The sequence below is a fragment of the Schistocerca piceifrons genome, chromosome 9 (genome assembly GCF_021461385.2).
Source record: "Schistocerca piceifrons isolate TAMUIC-IGC-003096 chromosome 9, iqSchPice1.1, whole genome shotgun sequence".
Classification (NCBI taxonomy): domain Eukaryota; kingdom Metazoa; phylum Arthropoda; class Insecta; order Orthoptera; family Acrididae; genus Schistocerca; species Schistocerca piceifrons.
The window spans coordinates 135,569,652-135,595,537 of record NC_060146.1 but is presented as its reverse complement, the minus strand read 5'-3'; the positions used below and the strand labels follow the sequence as shown (position 1 = coordinate 135,595,537).

The following is a 25,886-nucleotide window of genomic DNA, read 5'->3' as shown; positions in this document are numbered from 1 at the left end:
GGATATGACCACCATGCACACTACACGGGCCGCACAACGGGTTGACGTACTCTGGAGCGGGTGGTCGAGCAACTGCTGGGGTGTAGCCTCCCATTCTTGCACCAGTGCCTGTCGGGACTCCTGAAGCGTCGTAGGGGTTTGAAGACGTGCAGCGATACGTCGACCGAGAGCATCCCAGACGTGCTCGATGGGGTTTAGAACAGGCAGGCCACTCCATTCGCCTGATATCTTCTGTTTCAAGGTATTCCTCCACGATGGCAGCTCCGTGGGGCCGTGCGTTATCATCCATCAGGAGGAAGGTGGGACCCACTGCACTCCTGAAAAGGCGGACATACTGGTGCAAAATGACGTCCCTATACACCTGACCTGCCACAGCTTCTCTGTCAAAGACATGCAGGGGTGTACGTGCACCAATCATAATCCCACACCACACCATCAAACCACGACCTCCATAAAGGTCCCTTTCAAGGACATTAAGGGGTTGGTATTTAGTTCCTGGTTCACGCCAGATGAAAAGCCAGCGAGAATCACTGTTCAGACTATACCTGATCTCGTCCGTGACCATAACCTGGGACCACTGCTCCAGTGACCTTGTACGGTGTTCTTGACACCAGGGGACAGTGGAATGCACCTTGTAGGTCTCTGGGCGAATAAATTATGTCTGTTCAGTCTTCTGTAGACTGTGTGTCTGGAGACAACTGTTCCAGTGGCTGCGGTAAGGTTCCGAGCAAGGCTACCTGCAGTTCTCCGTGGCCGTCTGCGTGCACTGATGGTGAGATATTGGTCTTCTTGTACACTGTGGACGTGTTTCCTGTCTGCTGGAATCGTTGCCATAATCTTGACATCACACTTTGTGGCACACGGACGGCCTGTGCTACGACCTGCTGTGTTTGACCCCTCCTAACGTCATCAATATGTGCTCTTTGAGCCATTTTCAGCACACAGTCACCATTAGCACGTCTGAAAACGTCTGCACACTTATTCGCTGCACCGTACTCTGACATGCACCAACACACCTCTGCGTATGTGGACTACTGCCAGAGCCACCGTGCGACGACCGCAGGTCAAATGCACCGCATGGTCTTATCCGGAGGTGATTTAAACCCGCAAAGCGCCCACCAGAGCGTTGTTTCATCATGTATCAGCATTATCTTCAATTTATGAGCATGAGTGTATCCCAGGTCTCATATGCCGTCATGGATGGAAATCGACGTCGTCTTTCCAGGTGTGTGAATTTTTTTCTTTTTTGTTTTTTTTAGCAGTGTACAGAAACTCAGCTACAGATTCGATGACTTGTTACTAATTAATGAAAAGCACCAAGAAATGACGGAAGATTCTCTTAACTTTGTTACTAACTTATACAGTTTTTACTTGCTTGTGTTTATTACAGACTGTGTGTGTCAATTGCTTTTACTTTCACAGGTCAATAGCACGGATCCTCTCACTTTCACATGCGAGCACGGTCAAAGGGAGTGTGAAGGACTCAAAATCCACTCGTGTGCCATAGCCCACGTCCAAGACCAGACCTCGCTGCTAAACCTGGCGGAGTGCACCATCCGCAACCAGACAGACCCAGAAGCAAGACTGATTGAGGTAAGCCAGCCGTGAATTCTGACTGAGGTAAGCCAGCCGTGAATTCTGACTGAGGTAAGCCAGCCGTGAATTCCTATCGATTATCGTTCAGTCGACTCAGATTAGCTGAGCTCGGGCGGTGAGAACGACTTAACCAAGCGCTCCCCGCCTTTGTAGCCTTGCAGATATTGCTTCTTATTTTTATAGTTTTTTATCTTCTTATTAACCAGCTGTGGACACGTAATAAATTCAGACCCTCTCCTTTCCTTGTATTCTGTTATTGCAGTAGTCCTTCACCTTCTCCCTATGTTGCCTTCTCCTTTCTTCTTTCCATGTTGTTCCGAATTTCTTATTTTATCTCCACTGAAAGCCTTCTGAATGTAGTATTTTATTGTTAAAAAGATTTCGTTCTGCTATTTCCGATTTTTTATTCTAATTTTTTTCTACTCCTTTCCTTATTTCTATAATTCATGCTGTTGTGATTTCTTCTTCTAGAAATACAGAAACATTTACTTCGCGAGCCTGTTCTCATTTATTCGGTAGAGGTGTCCAAAAAAGATTAATCTTCTTGTAACCATTGCTTCTGATATTTCCTTTGTGTTTTTGTCTATCTTCTCACTATTTACCATTTTCCAGGTATCTGTAGTTTGTATTGCGTCCATCATTTTTTTTCAACAATGCATCTTCCAGGGACCTCTATCCTATCCAGCTTATAGCTCATTGTTAGGCATTCAGATCCATATAATATTCTGGTAGTATTATTGTCGTAATGTATTTTAGTTTTGTTTATCTAGATATTTATTTCTTGTTGTAAGTATTCTTTGTCAGATCATATGCTCCCTCCTTATCGTTACCTCTTACATATATTTAAAAATTTTCTAGTCTCTTCTGTTGTATAGCTTCTCCAAGATATTTAAATTTACTAACTCGCTCTATTTTACCTACCTGTTTTTCTATGAATTTTGGTGCATTTTTTTTATATTTGTCATGAATTTGGGTTTTTTTTTTCAGCTAAAATTTTGAGACCAGATTTTTCACTATTTCTTCCAGATGATTTATTTGAATAACTGCGTCTTTCGTGTTCCAAATTGGGCTCCAAAAGCCAGGCAGTTTACCTTAATACCATTTGTTTTCCTTTGTGGAATTATTGATTCAATTTTGTGATCTTTCTAGCTCCAAATTCCAGATCCTTACTACACTACTGGCCATTAAAATCGCTACACCAAGAAGAAATGCAGATGATAAACGGGTATTCGTTGGACAAATATGTTACACTAGAACTGACATGTGATTATATTTTCACGCAATTTGGGTTCATAGATCCTGAGAAATCAGTACCCAGAACAACCACCTCTGGCCTTAATAACGGCCTTGATACGCCTGGGCATCGAGTAAAACATAGCTTGGATGGCGTGTACAGGTACAGCTGCCCATGCAGCTTCAACACGATACCACAGTTCATCAAGAGTAGTGACTGGCGTATTGTGACGAGCCAGTTGCTCGGTCACCATTGACCGGACGTTTTCAATTGGTGAGAGATCTGAAGAATGTACTGGCTAGGGCAGCAGTCGAACATTTTCTGTATCCAGAAAGGCGCGTGCAGGACCTGCAACATGCGGTCGTGCATTATCCTGCTGAAATGTAGGGTTTCGCAGTGATCGAATTAAGGGTAGAGTCACGGGTCGTAACACATCTGAAATGTAACGTGCACTGTTCAAAGTGCCGTCAGTGCGAACAAGAGGTGAGCGAGACGTGTAACCAATCGCACCCCATACCATCACGCCGGCTGATACGCCAGTATGGCGATGACGAATACACGCTTCCAGTGTGCGTTCACCGCGATGTCGCCAAACGCGGATGCAACCATCATGATACTGTAAACAGAACCTGGATTCATCCGAAAAAAATGACGTTTAGCCATTTGTGCACCCAGGTTCGTCATTGAGTACACCATCGCAGGCGCTCCTGTTTGTGATGCAGCGTCAAGGGTAGCCGCAGCCATGGTCTCCGAGGTAATGGTACACGCTGCTGCAAACGTCGTCGAACTGTTCGTGCAGATGGTTGTTGTCTTACAAAAGTCCCCATCTGTTGACTCAGGGATCGAGACGTGGCTGCACGATCCGTTACAGCCATGCAGATAAGATGCCTGTCATCTCGAGTGCTAGTGATACGAGTCCGTTGGGATCCAGCACGGCGTTCCGAATTTCTTTCCTGCCCCCACCGATTCCATATTCTGCTAACAGTCATTTGATCTCGACCAACGCGAGCAGCAATGTCGCGATACGATAAACCGCAATCGCGATAGGCTACAATGCGACCTTTATCAAAGTTGGAAACGTGATGGTACGCGTTTCTCCTCCTCACACGAGGCATCACGACAACGTTTCACCAGGCAACGCCGGTCAACTGCTGTTTGTGTATGAGAAATCGGTTGGAAACGTTCCTCATGTCAGCACGATGTAGGTGTCGCCACCGGCGCCAACCTTGTGTGAATGCTCTGAAAAGTTAATCATTTGCAAATCACAGCATCTCCTTCCTGTCGGTTAAATTTCGCGTCTGTAGCACGTCATCTTAGTGGTGTAGCAATATTAATCGTCAGTAGTGTATTTTTTCTAGAACGCAGTGAAACAGTAAACGAGATGAACCGTCCCCTTGTCTAACAGCAACTTTTATTTCAAATGGCCGAGGTAGTGCTCCTACAAATTTATCTTTAGATATCGTCAGTGTTAGTGTTTTGAACAATTGTGTTTGCTGATTTTGCCTTATAGTTTGTTCACTTAATTTTCTGAAAACTCAATTTCTTGATTAATGTAATCATTTGAAGGATGGTTTGATAGTGAAAAGTTTGTATCAACAGTTGTATAACATCGTAGTTCATTGTATTTTAGTGCAATAAAAGAATCGGGGAAAAAATAACTCGCTAACGCACAGCAGTTGGGCGGCACTCCGCTCGGAAGAAAGCCGATTCAAATCCTAGAGGTGGATGAAATATTAACTGCCAGTATCTGGTGGGCAGTAAAGGGGAGGACAGGTCGTCGCGTAAATTTTCTGATCATCAGAGTTTGCGCGCCAATGTCCGATATTAAATTCCAAAACCGTATGTAGTGTCTTATCAAGTGAGGGCATGTCACACTGTTCATGGTTCAAAGACTTCATTTCGTTGTGTAACCATAACTGTATACGCCCATTTTCTCAAAATGGAGTAAAATCGCAACAGTTGGTGAACCAGTAATATTTTGTTGTTTATTGTGAACAATAAAATAATACTGGGTTAGATAGAGCAGCAGTCAGTTGTAGAATTAAGTTGTTTTAATACGACATTTACAGTCACAACGCAGATCAGACTTCGAACTGTGTCAGGTCATTATCAATGCTAAAAACAAATACAAGAGTATATATTACAAAGCGATTTACAAAAGTTACAAGTCCATCACATGGTTGACTTTTAATGTTAACATTACATACCAGTGCGGAATTGTAGCAGTTGTTCGTGCTCAAGTGAATGCTTACGCAGTTCAACCATTACTGTCGTAAAATTATATGTTGGTTTCACAGTACACATCGGTTTTGCGTATGGCGCCCTCTATCAGCTGCGCCTGAAGTTTACAGTTTTGACGACGTTTCTTGTAATATTTATGTTGTATAATAACTAAGTAGTAACATGAAATTGTTATGAGTAAAACTATGTAAAATTACAATTCTTACTTTTTCTCATGTCTGTAATGTGCTAGATGTTCAAAATTACTATAGCATGTAACAGCGACATTTCACGCCTCATGGGCTAAACTTAATTATAAAACTGATATGGCTACGTAAAGTACGTTATAGGAAGTATTGCATATTTTGTCGTGTTGGGACCTGTCTTAACTGAATTAGGTGTTACTTAACGAAAGATATAACCTGAACTTATTTACAAAATGCAGTTTGTTGGCGCTAGGAGCGCTTGTAAGCTTCATTTCAATACGTCGCACTTAGTGGCCGAGAAATAAAAACAATATGATAAAGCGTGATCTTTTGAACACTTATTTTGAAAAGTGACAGTTTTACATATTAATTGTTACTAATAGTTACCTCTATCTAACCCAATATAACGACAGTCGTTGCGTGCACCCACCCCATGGAGGGCAACCTGATGAAAATAATACTGGTTTAACAACTGTTATGGTTTTCGCTGTTGAATATGATCCGCCCCTGAGACAACGACGTCAACACTTCTGCTACCGGGATTATTTTACACCATAGGGATACCAAGGGGGTAATATACTAAAGTGACAAAAGTCACACTGTACCTCCTAATATTGTGTCGGACCTCTTTCGCCCGGCGTATTACAGCAACTCGATGTGGTATGTACTAAACAAGTCGTTGGAAGACACCTGCAGAAATAATGAGCAATGCTGCGTCTGTAGCAGTCCATACTTCCTCAAGTGTTGCCGGTGCAGGATACTGTGCACGAACTGACATCTCGATTGTGCCCCATAAATGTGCGATGGGATTCACGTTGGGAGATCTAGGTGGCCAAACCGCTCGCTCGAATTTTCCAGAATTTTCTCCACACCAATTGCTAACATTTGTGGCCCAGTGACAGGGCGCATTATCACGGAAACATGAAGTCCGTGTATGGCTACAAAGGGTTTCCAAGTAGCCGAACCTGCCCATTTACACTCAACGATTGGTTCAGTTGGACCGGAGGACCCAGTTCATTCTATGTAAATACAGTGCAAGACATTGTGGAGCCAACACCAGCTTGCACAGTTCCTTGTTTTGTCGAACAAAACAAGGCCCATGGCTTTGTGGGGTCTGCGCTACACTCGAACCCTGTCATCAGCTCTCAGAAACTGAAATCAGAACTTACCAGACAGGGCCACGGTTTCCTAGTCGTCTAGGATCCAACTGATATTATCACAAGGCCTGGAGAGGCACTGTAGGCGATGTCGTGCTGTTAGCAAAGGCACTCGTGTGTGTGTGTGTGCGTGTGCGTGTGTGTGTGTGTGTGTGTGTGTGTGTGTGTGTGTGTGTGTATGGTTTGAGGTTTTCGGTCGCTAAACAGCATGGTCATCAGCGACCAAACGCATAGAAACAGGAACACATGCGGGGAAGGGACGAAGACGGACATCGGACAAGGAGAACGGCTAAAAGACACAGACCTGACGCAGTTCCAAATCCTCACATACAGAGGCAAAACAAGAGGAGAAGAAACGCACTAAAAAAGGAAAGGAAACACAAGGAAAAGAGAACAGAAACCGAAGGGAAACAAGTAGATAATCGTGACTGGCGGACCTCTTACCTAAAACCTGGGTGAGCCAGTCACCCAGCAGCACATTAAAATCCTCTCCCTAAAATCCGAGGCAACAAATTGGACAGGACACAAAACCGTAAGACCTTAACCACAGTCGTTGCGTCGTCTTGCAAAATAGAGGGCAAATCCGGTGGCAAGGAAACCACCACCCTTTGGTCAGAGAATAAAGGACAGTCAAGTAAAATGTGGCGGACAGTAATCTGAACGTCACAAGCACTGCAGATTGGGGGGTCCTCTCGCCAGAGTAAAAAACCATGCGTTAAGGGACTGTGCCAGATGCGGAGGCGAGTGAGGAGAACCTCATCCCGCAGGCATGACTGGTAGGACGTACGCCATGGCCGCGTGGTAGCCTTGACCAGACGCAGCTTATTTTCACCGACTGCCAGCCACTTCTCTTCCCACTGACGCATAACACGAAAACTCAAAACGGAGGTAACAGCATGGAGGGGGACGACACATTCAACAACGTGAGGGAGGGAACATGCATCTTTGGCAGCCACATCCGCCAGTTCTTTTCCCATAATACCCACGTGCCCCGGCACCCAGCAGAAGGAAACCTCCTTCCCCTGCCGTTGCAGGTAAAGTAGGGCATCATGGATGTTCTGGACGACCGTATCCGCTGGGTACAAATGTTGCATAGTCTGAAGGGCACTCAGGGAGTCAGAACAGATGAGAAACTTAAGACTGGGAACACATCTCATCTGCTCCAATGTCCGCAAGATCGCAAACAATTTGGCATCAAAGATGGTAAACGCCGCAGGAAGCCGTAACTTGACGACTCGATCACGGAAAACAACAGCACAACCAACAGAGTCCCCCAGTTTAGAGCCATCCGTAAATACTGGTACATGGTCGGGACGCTGGTGTAAAATATCGTAAAATAAGGAGGTAAAAACAAACGCAGGAGTGCAGCTCATCCGGTACTCTGACAAGTCTAGAAGGACGCTGGGCCTCTGGAGCAACCAGAGAGACAGGCGGGTAAAACCCTGGAGTTGGGGTGCCACACGCTCCACACCAAGGGAGTCAAGCAAATGTTTGGCACGAATCCCAAATGGTATCGTTGAGCTGGGGCGACTGGAAAAGAGACGTTCCATAGGCGGTCGGGCAACGGTAGGGTACGCAGGGGAAGTAGGACAGGCGAGGAATTGGCACACCCGTCGCAACATGAGGAGGCTTACGCAGGCAAGGCACTCACGTTCGTCGCCTGCTGCCATAGCCCATTAACGCCAAATTTCACTAGAGGCGGGATTCGTGACTCCCTGTCCGACGAGAATGATGATGGCGTAGTGGTCTGCCTAGTGAGCAGCAGACCTGGATTAGAATCCAAGTCTTGGTATAAAATTTTCATTCGTCGCTTCAGTCTGCGTATCTGAGGTGGATATCAAGAAGGGACCTCTTATCGGAGAAGCAAAATTCTCGGCGCGAGCGAAAACGTTCTACAATGTCTAAAAAATCCGCTTCTGTAATTTTGTGTTTTACAATAATTCACTTCATTCTGCACATGCTCGTGTCGACTTGAATGTTGTTCGTATCCTACAGGAGTGAACAACAGCATTGAATGCAATAGATATGAATCTTCTGAAAACAGATCTTCCGTCGTTATGTGGAAATAACACCGGAAGAAGACACTTTATTTTTTTTTAAATCTCGTAGCTGGGTATGTAATGCCTCACAAAGGCATTTTAAGGAACTCAGAGTAGCTTTGTATAAAAAAGAACGTATTGTGATTACACTGGCGCCAAAGAAGAGAAATAGTTCCTTGTTATATGAGAGTTATCAGTGCCTACAGATGTTGCCAGTTTATAGTTGGTCATAACACAGAATAATAACATGAAAATTTTGTCAAAAAAGGCAGCATAGCATTGACTAATTTCTCTTATCTGGAACCAGTTTACTTGGTTTTAAAATTATGTATAGTGTAATTTGCTATAGGTCTGAATGGGCTGACCACATAATGTGTAACGTTATCTTAAAAACTCCTTACCATATGCCAAAGGACGTTTCAAGGGTAATATATGTGCAGAAGTTGTTTCTTAAGTATGTCAAACAATGGTAATAAAGTGATACTTTAAAACTCGTTAGCTCAAAACACCTATTGCCGCAACAAACATTCAACCTGTCACAACTCACTCCATATTTCTTACAAATTGTTCAGAATTTGATTAACTTCTCATGGTTGGGATTCACAGTCATATAATATTTCTTAAAAGACATCATAGTCGCCATTGAGTGTATAAAATATTTATTGTTACTATTGCAATTTTGGCCTTATGGCCATTTCCAAGTAACACTGCAAAGTCACCTAAACTCAAAAATACAAAAGTGAAGCACAGGGTGTATATACATAATTAAGCAAACATTTCATTAATAAAGTAGCTCAATTACAAAAATTGGAGAGAGATATACATTACTTACATTATGTCAGAATGTCGTCGTTTTTTTTCCTTCTTTATCGTCATTTCATTACCCTGCCCCATATCGGCAGGGGAGTGCTGTCAGCGGCACAATCTGCCGCTCTTCAGCCGAGTAACATGACAACTTAAAATAAGAATAAAATGTTATGTACATAAGGCAATAAAGGGGAAAATAGAATAATGGGATAAAATGAAGGTAAAAAATAAACACGGAGATGTTCATGGAGGACAGTTAAAAAACAGTCACCAGAAAGTTAAAAAACACTATTGGCGATTCTTCAAAACTCAGAGAAGACACTGAATGGACATGCACACGTTAAAAGTCGGCCGCAGTAGTAAAAACACTCTGGAATAACACACTTAAAACCCATTTGGAGCACACACGATGAAGAATAAAACTGCCAGGCAGGACCTGCCGAGGGAAAGGGCAGAGAGGATGGAAAAGGAGGGGAGAGCAAGGGGCAGCAGGGGAAGCGGCGGGATGAAGAGAGGAGGGGCATCAGTGGGTACACAAAGAGGCAGGAGACACGTGGGGCAGGAGATGAAGAGGGAAGACAGGGCAGGAGAGATTGCAGAGACACTGAAAGGAGGCAGAAGAGATGGAGGAGAAGTAGGAGGGGCAAGCCGCTCATGAGGAGGGAGGGGGAGGAGAGGGAGCCCTGAGGAGGAGGCAGGAAGTTAGTTGGTAGGAGAGTAGATGTTAGGGCGAAGCTTATCATCCGGGAGGGGGAGATGGTGGAAATTGCGTTGGGAAAGGAGATGAAGGGTGTGGAGATGGAGAGAGTGAGGGGCACAATGGGAAAGGAGCGGCAACTGGATGGGGGTGGAGAGGAAGGGAGACACCAGGGGGTGAGGGGGATCAAGGCGGCGGACAGTATATAGTGTGCGGATGTGTTCAAGGAGAAGGAGAAGGTAGGGGAAGGGGATGAGGTCGTGGGGGACGGAAGGCAGATGCGGAAGGCGAGGTGGAGCGCATGGCATTCGAGAATTTGGAGGGCTTTGTAGAACTGGGGCGGAAATCCAAGCTACGCTGGCATAACAGAGGATGGGGCAGATCAAGGATTTGTAGGTGTGAAGGATGGTGGAAGGATGCAGACCCCACATCCGGCTGGACAGGAGTTTCAGGAGGCGGAGGCGGTTGCCAGCTTTGTTTTGGATGGTAAGGAGGTGGGGGTCCAGGTGAGGTGGCGGTCGAGTGTGAGGCCAAGGTATTTGAGGGTAGGAGTGCGGTGGATACGGCAGCCATAAATGGTGAGGTAGAAATTACGGAGGCGGAAGGAGCGGGTGGTGTGACCTATGATGATCGCCTTGGTCTTGGAGGGATTAACACGGAGGAACCACTGGTTGCACCAAGCGGTGAATTGGTCAAGGTAGGTTTGGAGGGTACGTTGGGACCGTTGAAGGGTAGGATAAAGGGCTAGGAAGGCATTGTCATCAGCGAATTGGAGAAGATGAACAGGAGGGGGAGGTTTGGGCATATCAGCAGTGGACAGGAGATAGAGGAGAGGGAAAAGGACAGAACCTTGGGGCACGCCGGCAGAGGGAAAGAAAGTACGGGAGTTGGAATTGTGGATAGTCACATAGGAGGGACGATGGGAGAGGAAGGAAGCAAAGAGATGGACAAAGTTGATGGGGAGAGCATAGGTCTGGAGTTTGAAGAGAAGCCCGGGATGCCAGACACGGTCATAGGCGTTCTGGAGATCAAGGGAAACAAAGACACCAGAGCGACGGGAGTTAAGTTGGAGGGAAAGACATGTCGTCAAAATGAAGCCTATTGATTGAGAGTCCCACAAAGTCCGATGAGTACGACACTTATTACATCGTAATATGTTGTTAAATATATACTGAACTGTCTATGTTACCATCGTTCTAATAATCTAACACACATACAAGTTCCGGTGCACTGACAACATGTGGAGCTAAGTCAGTTGGCGCGAAAATACATTTACTAAAGATACTGCCTGTGCACGTAGCAAAGATAGTGCACACCAAGGATACAACTTATAAGCTTTATATCGTAAAGTCTTTTCATCTGTCGACATCATACAGCTTACTAAATAGTGCTATGATTGTAATGGGCAGTAGGATAGGATGGGAATATTTATTTATAACATAATAGAGGATAATACATGTGTTATCTGTTAATACGCTCTCACATTGACTTAAGTGCCCGTAAATGAGATGAAGACAAAGCTCTGATATACAGGGTGTTACAAAAAGGTACGACCAAACTTCCAGGAAACATTCCTCACACACAAATAAAGAAAATATGTTATGTGAACATGTGTCCGGAAACGCTTAATTTCCATGTTAGAGCTCATTTTAGTTTCGTCAGTATGTACTGTACTTCCTCGATTCACCGCCAGTTGGCCCAATTGAAGGAAGGTAATGTTCACTTCGGTGCTTGTGTTGACATGCGACTCATTGCTCTACAGTACTAGCATCAAGCACATCAGTACGTATCATCAACAGGTTAGTGTTCATCACGAATGTGGTTTTGCAGTCAGTGCAATGTTTACAAATTCTGAGTTGGCAGATGCCCATTTGATGTATGGATTAGCACGGGGCAATAGCCGTGGCGCGGTACGTTTGTATCGAGACAGATTTCCAGAACGAAGGTGTCCCGACAGGAAGACGTTCGAAGCAATTGATCGGCGTCTTAGGGAGCACGGAACATTCCAGCCTATGACTCGCGACTGGGGAAGACCTAGAATGACGAGGACACCTGCAATGGACGAGGCAATTCTTCGTGCGGTTGACGATAACCCTAATGTCAGCGTCAGAGAAGTTGCTACTGTACAATGTAACGTTGACCACGTCACTGTATGGCGAGTCATACGGGAGAACCAGTTGTTTCCGTACCATGTACAGCGTGTGCAGGCACTATCAGCAGCTGATTGGCCTCCACGGGTACACTTCTGCGAATGGTTCAGCCAACAACGTGTCAATCCTCATTTCAGTGCAAATGTTCTCTTTACGGATGAGGGTTCATTCCAACGTGATCAAATTGTAAATTTTCACAATCAACATGTGTGGGCTGACGAGAATCCGCATGCAATTGTGCAATCTCGTCATCAACACAGATTTTCTGTGAACGTTTACCAGGTATTGTTCATGATGTCTTGATTGGGCCCCATGTTCTTCCACCTACGCTCAATGGAGCACATTATCATGATTTGATAGGGATACTGTGCTGCTAGAACATGTACCTTTACAAGTACGACACAACATGTGGTTCATGCACGATGGAGCTCCTGCACATTGCAGTCGAAGTGTTCGTACGCTTCTCAACAACAGATTCGGTGACCGATGGATTGGTAGAGGCGAACCAATTCCATGGCCTCCACGTTCTCCTGACTTCAACCCTCCTGACTTTCATTTATGGGAGCATTTGAAAGCTCTTGTCTACGCAACCCTGGTACCAAATGTAGAGACTCTTCGTGCTCGTATTGTGGACGGCTGTGATACAACACCCCATTCTCCAGGGCTGCATCAGCGCATCAGGGATTCCATGCGACGGAGGGTGGATGCATATATTCTCGCTAACGGAGGACATTTTGATCATTTGCTGTAACAAAGTGTTTGAAGTCACGCTGGTACGTTCTGTTGCTGTGTGTTTCCATTCCATGATTAATGTGATTTGAAGAGAAGTAATAAAATGAGCTCTAACATGGAAAGTAAGCGTTTCCGGACACATGTCCGCATAACATATTTTCTTTCTTTGTGTGTGAGAAATGTTTCCTGAAAGTTTGGCCGTACCTTTTTGTAACACCCTGTATAATACTTTGTATGCGTATAAATTCATCACGAGTTATACTTTGTAAATCCATGTGGATTTGTACATAAACGCTTTTACCCCTCAAAAAAATTTATTGTTGTTTATTGTTGGGCTTGTTTTCAGTGTGCCACGGACCTGGGGATCGAAGTGAGTCCGATAGAGGACTGCGCCAAGTCGACGAATGGCAGCCGACTGTTGAAACTCAACGGAGACAAAACTAAAGAGCTGAATCCGCCACTTACGGACTTACCCACCATCACGTTGAACGGGGTGAGTGGGTGACCGACCTAGACGGAAATTATCCTTTTTATTAGCCTATTTGAACGAGGTTTTACTTTCGGTGAAATTGCTTGGTTACGATGATTACAACGATCATGTGTTCTGCTAATTAGGCAGGTCTATCACCGCACAACACAGCATTCTTTAAGGTTGAAACACCTGTTTGGGGAGATAATACTGCGGAAAGAGACTTCCGCCGGAAATGGGGCTCTTGTCCCATAAGCGGCTTTTCGCAGATGGCACGTTATTGTCAGGATCTTCAGTCCCAAGAATGATCTGATGCAGCTCTCCAAGCTTCTCCATCCTATGCAAGCATCTTCATTTCCAAATAACTGCTGCAACCTACATCCTTCTGAATCTGCTTACTGTATTCACCTTTTGTCTCCCTCTACGATATTTACGCCCCCTCCCCAATTCCCCCCCCCCCCCCCCACACACACACACACACAAACACATTCCCCTCCAGTACAAAATTCGTAATCGATTAATGTCTCATAATGTTCCCTATCAATTCATCCCTTCTTCCAGTCAAGCTGTGCCAAAAATTTCTTGTCTCCCCAATTCTATTCAATACCTCCACATCAGTTACATGATGTCCGCCCCGCTAGCTGATTGGTCAGGGTGACGGATTGCCGTCCTACGGGCCAGGGCTCGATTCCCGGCTGGGTAGGAGATTTTCTCCGCTCGGGGACTGGGTGTTGTGTTGTCTCATCATAATTCATCCCCATGTGAACATGTTTACTGATTCTGCTGTAACACCAAATTCGATTGTGATTTTATCTGTTGTTTCTCTATCTTGAAATGGTTTCTAGAAATTATTTATTATAAAGTCATTTCTCATGCAGTGGCCTAGCCAATTCCTTTTGGTCCTCTAAACTGTTTCCAATATTTGTCTTTTCTCGTTCAGCTTTTGTAACACAATAACACTCTTTGCTACATCTGCCCACTGCACACCGCCCATTCATCTCCACTTCTACATGTCACAAGCTTCTACGTATTTCTACTCTCTTCACCGTATTGTTCATTTTTCGTCACAATAGACGATAGCACTCCATCTAAACCAAATATCTTTTCTTTAAGTGTTTATTTAAAGGACCATGGAAAATACACCTCCTTGTGTAAGACACAATTCTGCAATAGCAATCCTTAATTTTATTTCTTGATTAAACATCATGTTTCTAGCAATTTTGTAACCTATGTACCGAAGTTATGAACTTGTTCCACTACCTCATCACTAATTTTTACTTTTAATTTTCGTTGATTGCCTTGTAAAAATCATTGCCTTAGTCTTCTTCACATTAATCTTCATCCATATTCCACACAGCTGGTGCCTAGCCTTTCTACTGCTCCAGAGCTGGCGCTGACTGTTGTGGACACCCTGCACATTAAAAACCGGTCATATTACTGATTTTCATAACTGTCTTAAACTCCTGTTATCTTTCTATCCACCAGCTGTGTAAATAATTAAAGTGGAATGCATTAAATTTTATATATCATCCAGTGGAGCGGTGCCTTCATTGAAAATACGGAAGCGTCCGATCCCGACCGTCTGCTTTGACCCATGACGTCACAAATATGGCGGAAACTACCATAAACCACGAGTCCAATATGGCGCATATAAAGTCGTTACGTACACATTATGAGGACGAAAATACATCGAAAAACAAACACACACACGTTCCACAAAACGACGACACTAACGGAACAAGCGCAAATAGGGGGTTTTAGGGTGGGGACATACTAAATATAAACAAATTTAGACACCCACCCCCACGCAAAACGACGAAAAAAACCGACATCACAAAACTCCCCAAATACCACTAAACACATCATCATCTGGAATCGGACACTTCCCTTGATCTATATAGCTCAACAGCAGCTCCCGATACCAATACCAACATTCGCAGCCACACATTGGGATCGAACACTTCCCTTGACCTGTTATCCTTACGTCATCTCCACATACCGCCGCCCCTTGTCCGAGACGCCGGAACTTTAAGTAAGCCCCATTTCTTCACGACAAACTGAACACGACTTCATCCAAAAATTCGAATAGTTGACGAAATTTTATTAGAGACAACGCACTGTCCCCCATCATAGCGGACAACCGAAAACTGTTGACCCTGTCAGTCATATCCATACCTACCATAGACATAAAAAGAATCAATTTACCAAAATTCACACACGACACCACAGTCGCAAACTAAACCAAAAACATCACCTAACACACCACCAGAGAGAACCACCGATCGTATCAAAACGACACCTACAAACACGCCACTCTCACAAACTAAATTCCACGCCGTCGTGACGTCACACACCACAACAGCCTTACGTTACTGCTCAAAGCCGACAGGTGGGATCGGACGCTTCGGTCGACCCCCTTCATTTTACAGCGTCTTTAAAGTTCGATCTAACATACCTTCTTACATGCATGCATTTCTAGAGGAGCAGCCATATTAAACTATGAAATGCATTCGCCAATGGAGAACACGAATGTACAATGGCTATACGATTTTCTAGTAACATGTGAAATTTTGTACCAGACAGAAACATGAACCCCGATCTCCCACTACACGCAAGCGGTCACCTTAACCACCTACGCTGTCTGAGGACATCTACAGGACCGAAATAACTTCCATGTGTCTTGGTGTCTACGTCCCTTGGTGCTCGCACACAAATCGTGTGATTCCCACACAGGGAGAGAATCTGTTTTTCGTCAGGCTGCTTGCTTTGCCATGAAATACAGTAGGTCAGTGTCTGTATTTTACATTGTCTGTATATTTTGACGCAATTTTACCAGTTCCATAGTGATATTACGAAATACAAAAATAACTCTGTCTTTTGTTTTCACGACTAAACTGCTGATCTAGTTCGATGAAATTTGATATCTTGATAGCATACAACAGTCTAATCCTAAGAGGGTGAAGTAGGCAATGGAATATCTTTCTTCTATTAGTGAAGGTAAACCATGTTAAAAATTATTACATTTGTTGTATAGTCTAAGCGCTGTGTACTCCGTAGCTACTTCAATAGCACAATGCATAGACGTGCATTCCTGCCCCTAACCCCCTGCATACACTGGTCGGCAGCGACGACGTACGTGCTACCACGCCACGTGTTGGATCAGTTGACTGGGCGGGAGTGCGGGTGGGGGGGATGCACAGGACAAGCCATGTTCACCTGAGCAGGGAGACACTTGAGGACAGCTGACGTCATTGCACGTACAACTGCCCACTTACTCACCATCACTCGCCATAACGAAACTGCTAATGTGGGAGTGCAGCTATAGGTGACAGCTGGTTCCAAATTTGTTTCATTGCAGACAGCTGATGGTGTTTTATATGAATAAAACTAAATGCAAATTTTGTTTTAATTACACACACAGAATTTAAACAACTTTAGTAAGGTTGTTCCCCCCCCCCCTCCCCGCCACCCTTGAACCACAGACCTTGCTGTTGGTGGGGAGGCTTGCGTGCCTCCTCGATACAGATAGCCGTACCGTAGGTGCAACCACAACGGAGGGGTATCTGTTGAGAGGCCAGACAAACGTGTGGTTCCTGAAGAGGGGCAGCAGCCTTTTCAATAGTTGCAGGGGCAACAGTCTGGATGGTTGACTGATCTGGCCTTGTAACACTAAACAAAACGGCCTTGCTGTGCTGGTACTGCGAACGGCTGAAAGCAAGGGGAAATTACAGCCGTAATTTTTCCCGAGGGCATGCAGCTTTACTGTATGGTTAAATAATGATGGCGCCTCTTGGGTAAAATACTCCGGAGGTAAAATAGTTCCCCACTGGGATCTCCGGGCGGGGACTACTCAAGAGGACGTCGTTATCAGGAGAAAGAAAACTGGCGTTCTACGGATCGGAGCGTGGAATGTCAGATCACTTAACCGGACAAGTAGGTTAGAAAATTTAAAAAGGGAAATGGATAGGTTAAAGTTGGATATAGTGGGAATTAATGAAGTTCGGTGGCAGGAGGAACAAGACTTTTGGTCAGGTGAATACAGGGTTATAGATACAAAATCAAATTGGGGTAATGCAGGAGTAGGTTTAATAATGAATAAAAAAACAGGAGTGCGGGTAAGCTACTACAAACAGCATAGTGAACGCATTATTGTGGCCAAGATAGACACGAAGCCCACGCCTACTACAGTAGTACAAGTTTATATGCCAACTAGGTCTGCAGATGACGAAGAAGTTGAAGAAATATACGATCAGATAACAGAAATTATTCGGACGGTGAAGGGAGACGAAAATTTAATAGTCATGGGTGACTGGAATTCGATAGTAGGAAAAGCAAGAGAAGTAAATGTAGTGAGTGTATATGGATTGGGGGTAAGAAACGAAGCCGCCTGGTAGAACTTTGCACACAGCATAACTTAATCATAGCCAACACTTGGTTCAAGAATCATAAAAGAAGGTTGTATACATAGAAGAAGCCTGGAGATACTGACAGGTTTCAGATAGATTACATAATGGTAAGACAGAGATTTAGGAACTAGGTTTTAAATTGTAAGACATTTCCAGGGGCAGATGCCGATTCTCACCACAATCTATTGGTTATGAACTGTAGATTAAAACTGAAGAAACTGCAAAAAGGTGGGAATTTGAGGAGATTGGACCTGGATAAACTGAAAGAACCAGATGTAGAGAGCTTCAGGGAGAGCATTAAGGAACGATTGACACGAATGTGGGAAAGAAATACAGTAGAAGAAGAATGACTACCTTTAAGAAATGACATAGTGAAAGTAGCAGAGGATCAAGTAGGTAAAAAGACGAGGGCTAATAGCAATCCTTGGATAACAGAAGAGATATTGAATTTCACTGATGAAAGGAGAAATATAAAAACGCAGTAAATGAAGCAGGCAAAAAGGAATACAAACGTCTCAGTTATGAGATCGACAGGAAGTGCAAAATGGCTAAGCAGGGATGGCTAGATGACAAATGTAAGGATGTAGAGGCGCAAATCACTAGGGGTAAGATAGATACTGCCTACAGGAAAATTAAAGAGACCTTTGGAGAAAAGAGAACCACTTGTATGAATATCAAGAGCTCAGATGGAAACCCAGTTCTAAGCAAAGAAGGGAAAGCAGAAAGGTGGAAAGGGTATATAGAGGGTCTATACAAGGGCAATGTTCTTGAGCACAATATTATAGAAGTGGAAGGGAATGTAGATGAAGATGAAATAGGAGATATGACACAGCGTGAAGAATTCGACAGAGCACTGAAAGACCTCAGTCGAAACAAGGCCCCGGGAGTAGACAACATTCCATTAGAACTATTGACAGCCTTGGGAGAGCCAGGCCTAACAGAACTCTACCATCTAGATAGCAAGATATACGAGACAGGCGAAATACCCTCAGACTTCAAGTAGAATATAATAATTCCAATCCCAAAGAAAGCAGGGGTTGACAGATGTGAAAATTACCGAACTATCAGTCTAATAAGTCGCGGCTGCAAAATACTAACGCGAATTCTTTACAGGCGTATGGAAAAACTGGTAGAAGCCGACCTCGGGGAAGATCAGTTTGGATTCCGTAGAAATATTGGAACACGTGAGGCGATACTGACCCTACGACTTATCTTAGAAGCTAGATTAAGAAAAGGCAAACCTATGTTTCTAGCATTTGTAGACTTAGAGAAAGCTTTCTACAATGTTGACTGGAGTACTCTCAAATTCTGAAGGTGGCAGGGCTAAACTACAGGTAGCGAAAGGCTATTTACAATTTGTACAGAAACCAGATGGCAGTTATAAGAGTCGAGGGACATGAATGGGAAACAGTGGTTGGGAATGGAGTGAGATAGGGTTGTAGCCTCTGCCAGATGTTCTTCAATCTGTATATTGGGCAAGCAATAAAGGAAACAAAAGAAAAGTTCGGAGTAGGTATTAAAATCCATGGAGAAGAAATAAAAACTTTGAGGTTCGCCGATGATATTGTAATTCTGTCAGATACAGCAAAGGACTTGGAAGAGCAGTTGAACGGAATGGACAGTGTCTTGAAAGGAGGATATAAGATGAACATCAACAAAAGCAAAACGAGGATAATGGAATGTAGTCAAGTTAACTCGGGTGATGCTGACGGAATTAGATTGGGGAATGAGATATTTAAAGTAGTAACGTAGATTTCCTACTTGGGGAGAAAAATAACTGATGATGGTCGAAGTAGAGAGGATATAAAATGTAGACTGGCAATGGCAAGGAAAGCGTTTCTGAAGAAGAGAAATCTGTTAACATCAAGTATAGATTTAAGTGTCAGGAAGTCGTTACTGAGAGTATTTGTATGGAGTGTAGCCATGTATGGAAATGAAACATGGACGATAAATAGTTCGTACAAGAAGAGAATAGAAGGTTTCGAAATGTGGTGCTACAGACGAATGCTGACGATTAGATGGGTAGATCACATAACTAATGAGGAGGTACTGAATAGAATTGGGGAGAAGAGGAGTTTGTGGCACAACTTGACTAGAAGAAGGGATCGGTTGGTAGGACATGTTCTGAGGCATCAAAGGATCACCAATTTAGTATTGGAGGGCAGCGTGGAGGGTAAAATCGAAGAGGGAGACCAAGAGATTAATACACTGAGCAGATTCAGAAGGATGTAGGCTGCAGTACGTACTGGGAGATGAAGTAGCTTGCACAGGATGGAGTAGCATGGAGAGCTGCATCAAACCAGTCTCAGGACTGAAGACCACAACAACAACAATAAGGTTGTTCCACACAGCTCATTCTACTGGTGTGTGAAATGTCATTTCTAATATCGTGGCCGGCCGTTGTGGACGAGCGGTTCTAGGCGCTTCAGTCCGGACGTGCGCTGCTGCTACGGTCGCACGTTCGAATCCTGCCTCAGGATGTCCTTAGGTTAGTTAGCTTTAAGTAGTTCTTAGTTGTAGGGGACTGATGACCTCAGATGTTAAGTCCTATAGTGCTTGGAGCCATTTGAACCATCAAATATCGTATTTGAAGTTTCCCCTACTTCAGTATTTGTCATTCTTTCGATTTTAGCCCGACACTATGCTTTCGTGGCCAAAACCCTGTTTCACTTCTGTGAAGCATATACAGCACATATTTTCACATTATGAAAATTATTCATTCCCTTTCTTTCAATTTATTCTTTTTTAAATTAGAAATTGCTGATTTTTGACGGTCGTATATATTTAAATGTAGATTATTAGCTCGACACTAGCGGTGTTTGTAATCATCTTCAACTGACTTCCTGTTTATCTGCTTTCAGCGCCAGGACGAACAACAACAATTACTCACAAACCTCTGGAATGAGATTTGTAAAGTGTTGGTAAGTACTATATAAGAAATAATATCAGTGAACACTTGTTTCATAACCAAGGTAGATTTCATTTGCTTAAGTTTATATTAGACTTACGTTATATTGCTGAGAATATTTAACTGAAATAGACAAATAACTGTAATAAGTCGATTTTATTGATATTCCCATTATCAAGTGGACTTATTTCGATCAAAATACCAGTATACACACACGCACGCACGCACGCACACACACACACACACACACACACACACACACATCCTCTTCTTACCCTCTTATCTGCATTAGGGACCAGAAGGTTGTCCTCCAGCGTCAGTGTCAACAAACAGGGAGGATATTCGGATCTGCCTGGTGCAATTGGTGTCATGTAAAGTGGGGTAGGTGGGTGCTGCCACAGAGCTCTGTTCTCGCTAGGGTTTAGTGTGAGCACATCGCTTTCGAAGAAAGGATCAAGTCTTAACAGCCACAAAATGCAGTGCACGCATTTTCTGGCACATAGCTCCTGTAAAAGAAAAAAATTATTGTTCCAAGGTGACCAAATAGTCAGTGAAATCTACCATTTTAAATTCTTAGGACTGTGAATAGATCAAAAATTTACTTGGGACCTTAGGTTCAAGACCTTGCGCAGGTGCCGAATGCTGCAATCTCCACTATGTCTCACACTGAAGCATTCGAGCTCCTTTGCTTAATTTTATTATCATACTATTATTTTCTGTGGTATCAAATGTTCGAACAACTCTGTGCACCCATCAAGACTATTCTTCGGGAAAAAAAATGGTATTCAGATTGGTCTAGTGCGTCAGTTCACGAACTTCATGTAAGGCATCGTTCGGGTGCCTCTGAATTATAACTCTACCATCTCTGTACACATATTCCATCACAGGGTTTGTTGTTCACAGTACTGACTTAACTGGGTGAAACTGCAACATGCATTCAGTGAACTCCAGGCACTCAGACAACACTTGCATTTAGATACTTCTTTAAGTACTGTACAGAATGCTTTCAGTTTCAATAGCCTTCCAACACAACTGAAAAAATTGAAAAAATTTAATAGTACATCCTAAGCCTTCAGATGTAAGCTGTAAAACTTCCTTGTGAATAACTTCTTCTATTCTGTAGAGGAGTTCCTTCTGGTAGATATGAACTTTCCTTTGTAATGTCTTGTTTATTTCTCCACTCTCACAATTTTTCTCTGTTTTTCAAATTCTTTAATTTTATGAATATTGATATTTGTAAATTTTCAAATCAATATTCTATCGTATACATACTGTTTCATTCCATAACGGTGTGTCATGGTTCACATTGTCCAAGCCACTTTAAAAAAAGGGTCACAAAATAAGTACATAACGTAATATAACTAACAGACCCAGCAAACGCAGTTGCTACAGATGTAGGAGAATTCGATACACGTCCTATTCTCCTTCTTCTCCTCTTTCTGTACACCTCTCGCTCCCCCTCTCTCTTTACATTTCCGACTTCCTCCTATTTGTGTCCATTTCCTCCCCCTGCCCTCTCTCTCCACCTCCTATTAACACCTGTCATAGACTCTGAGTCTTGTTTATTGTTATTGAAAGTTCAGATTCCGTAGTAGTATTCTAATCATATGCCGATAAGACATCAATACAAGTTTCCTGTTGTTTGTGAAAACCTAATGTGAGGAGGAAAACAAAACAACAAGTTGTTGTGGGCACAAGTTTTGCTTAAAATATGTATAGCGAGAAAATATATGAACGGGATAAACATTTTGTTTGATGGTTGAAGCGCCTGCTTTTGTAGTTAAAACTAACTGCTAAAAATAAAACAAAACCACACGTTTTCACAGCAGAGCAGAACACTGCACAACATTCTCTTTCTTGCAGTCGCTTTTAATAGAGTGCCTGTGCATTGTTGTTTCAAAAAATGTATTCTATGTTCGACTGAATGATTATTACAGTATCGTGTCAAAATTTTCAGTAAGTCGGTCAAGAACTTCTCGAGAATTTCGGTAGCAACACCTCTGTATAGTTGTATATATTTCATATATATATTTGTATGCCATATACATTTAAAAATATTTAGCTTAGGTCTACCTGAACACTTATTAGACTATTGCGTTAAAATTTGAAGTAAAGCGGTCAAGAACTTTTCGAAATTTTTCATAAAAACATTTCTCCTCTGTGTAGTGCGTTTAAATTTATACACCACATATATTTTAAAATGTGTGAGCTATGTCTGTCCGAACATTTATTAAAATATCATGTAAAAATTTGATGTATATCACTCAAGAACTTTTCCAGATACTTGCTAACAACTTTAAACAACGACTTGTCTTTGCATGGTATTATACATAACAATATTAAGAAACGATTAAAATTGTTTCATATATTTATCAGATTTCTGCCATTGTTACGGAATTGAAGGGTAGATTAGACTGTTAACTCATTAGACTGAATGAATATGTTAACTCCACCAGAATCAGGCAAAGAATCTTGATGTATACACCAAATTTCATTATGTGTTGTTATTGTTTGAGAGAACTCTAATGTGTGAAGTACGACTAATTGACAATGTACAAATTGTTCCAGCAACCGAAGCCTTCATCTTGTCCATTACTTGAATCACACTCCAGTGGCTAACACTAAGGAATAGAAGACGATGGCAGAGCACGGATTCTGATTGTCAGCCCACATTACATTACTGTATAAAATAAAATGTTATTATGAACATATATAGTCACTGTTTCATTCGTTGCTAAATACAGAATTATTCATAAGACCCAAAAACATTTTGTGACCATTCAAATTTTAAATATGATACAAGTAACTGCTTACAATGATCTTAACCAGGACTGAGGGAAGATACCAAACTATAAAAGAACACTCAGAGTATGACAAGTGAGCAGTACACCATACAATCCTTTGAAAATGTTACACTGAAATCATTATCAATAGACTAGTTCGACTCAATGGAGCTAAGCCTTAAGTCTCCCTTCACAATTATTATCCTCCCCACTTGCCCAGTGGCACCCACTACCAAACTGTCACATTTTAAAACGCTCCTTCACACCTCAGTATGTGCCCTATCTCTTTGTTTCCCCTTACATTTTAATTTAAGGCCACCCATTCATTATTTTCGAGAAGCACGTGTGAAAACTGCATGCACGCTTAATATACTGAAACTTGTTGAAAAACCTTGAGCATAATACCATGTAACATCACATCCATAACGTCTTGGGAAGTAGCGTCATAAAATTCTTTCTCACTATTTAGATCAGTAGATCTTCTATTGTTTCTCAATGTACATGTATAATCTTCAGTAGCCATATTTAAAACGCTTATGTTGTCATTTTGTTCGTCCTATTTGCTGTCCACATTTTACTTAACACGTTAGACTACATTTGTTATTAAAATTACACCTTTAACAAAACATTTTTCATTTATTATTGATGTATACATGTTTGGACACCTATGTGTCATCTTCAGTGGGTCTAGCTTTATTCCTCTAAAATACTTCACAAAAGATTTGACCTTAAAATATGACTTGTGCATTCCTATCCGAGCAAGATGACATGAGTCTACACACGTGTTACATACATTCAAAAGAGACTTCGTAACACACAAACCACACTGCAGTTGTAAGAGTCGAAATACCTTAATGGAAATCAGTGGCTGAGATGGGAGTGAGTCACGGCTGTGGCCTACCCCTGATGTTATTCACTTTGAACACTGAGCAAGCTGTTCAGGAAACAAAGGAGAAAACTTGGAAACCGAATTAATTTTCTGGCAGAAGTAACAGTGACTTGCAGATTTGCTGATGACATTGCAATTCTGCCAGAGACGCAAAAAGAATTGGAGGAGCGGTTTCACGCAATGGATAGTGTGTAGCAACGGAATGGATAGTGTGTAGCACAGAAAGTTTCCCGCTGCCACGTTTCACGTCCGCTTGAGCCATGGGCTGTTCTCACCGATACACCTGTTGGTTGATTCGGCCTTATGTCACTGCAACACGGAGGAGGACATCGACTGTCTTACTGCGACACCACGGGCAGCAGACATCATCTCCGTATCAGTGTGACGTCACTAATCGCACTGCATCGAGATAAATTTCACTTTTTGGCAGATGAACGCATCATCGTTTAATTGTTCTGATAAACCATTGTAAACATTTTGTATGAGTCTTACTACTGGCCATTAAAATAGCTACACCACGAAGATGACGTGCTACAGACGCGAAATTTAACCGACAGGAAGGAGATGCTGTGATATGCAAATGATTAGATTTTCAGAGCATTCACACAAGGTTGGCGCCGGTGGCGACACCTAAAACTTGCTGACATGAGGAAAGTTTCCAACCAGTTTCTCATACACAAACAGCAGTTGACCGGCGTTGCCTGGTGAAACGTTGTGATGCCTCGTGTAAGGAGGAGAAATGCGTACCATCGCGTTTCCGACTTTGATAAATGTCGGATTGTAGCCTATCGTGATTGCGGTTTATCGTACAGCGACATTGCTGCTCGCATTGGTCGAGATCCGATGACTGTTAGCAGAATATGGAATCGGTGGGTTCAGGAGGGTAAAGCGGAACGCCGTACTGGATCCCAAAGGCCTCGTATCACTAGCAGTCGAGATGACAGGCATCCTATCCGCATGGCTGTAACGGATCGTGCAGCCACGTCTCGATCCCGGAGTCTACAGATGGGGACGTTTGCAAGACAACAACCATCTGCACTAACAGTTCGACGACATTTACAGCAGCATGGACTATCAGCTCGGAGACCATGGCTGCGGTTACCCGTGACGCTGCATCACAGACAGGTGCGCCTGTGATGGTGTACTCAGCGACGAACCTGGGTGTACAAATGGCAAAACGTAATTTTTTCGGATGAATCCAGGTTCTGTTTACAGCATCACGATGGTCGCATCCGTGTTTGGCAACAACGCGGTGAACGCACATTGGAAGCGTGTATTCGTCAGCGCCATACTGACGTGTCAGCCGGTGTGATGGTATGGGGTGCCGTTGGTTACACGTCTCGGTCACCTCTTATTCGCATTGACGGCACGTTCAACAGTGGACGTTACATTTCAGATGTGTTACGAGCCGTGGCTCTATCCCTCATTCGATCCCTGCGAAACCCTACATTTCAGCAGGATAATGCACGACCGCATGTTGCAGGTCCTGTACGGGCCTTTCGGGCAGATCTCTCACCAACTGAAAACGTCTGGTCAATGGTGGTCGACTAACTGGCTCGTCACATTACGTCAGTCACTACTCTTGATGAACTG

General features: G+C 43.2%; 1 protein-coding gene across 1 annotated transcript in view; it reads left to right on the top strand.

Annotated features, from left to right (window-relative positions):
• LOC124716916 (GILT-like protein 1) overlaps window positions 1–23,332 on the top strand; it is a 48,600-nt gene extending 25,268 nt beyond the window's left edge. Inside the window, exons 3-6 of the mRNA XM_047243485.1 lie at window positions 1,423–1,593; window positions 13,185–13,331; window positions 20,575–20,634; window positions 23,190–23,332. Coding sequence (XP_047099441.1) covers window positions 1,423–1,593; window positions 13,185–13,331; window positions 20,575–20,634; window positions 23,190–23,240 — 429 coding nt within the window. The 3' untranslated portion in view covers window positions 23,241–23,332. The remainder of the gene's footprint in view (window positions 1–1,422; window positions 1,594–13,184; window positions 13,332–20,574; window positions 20,635–23,189) is intronic.
• The last annotated feature ends 2,554 nt before the right edge of the window (window positions 23,333–25,886 follow it).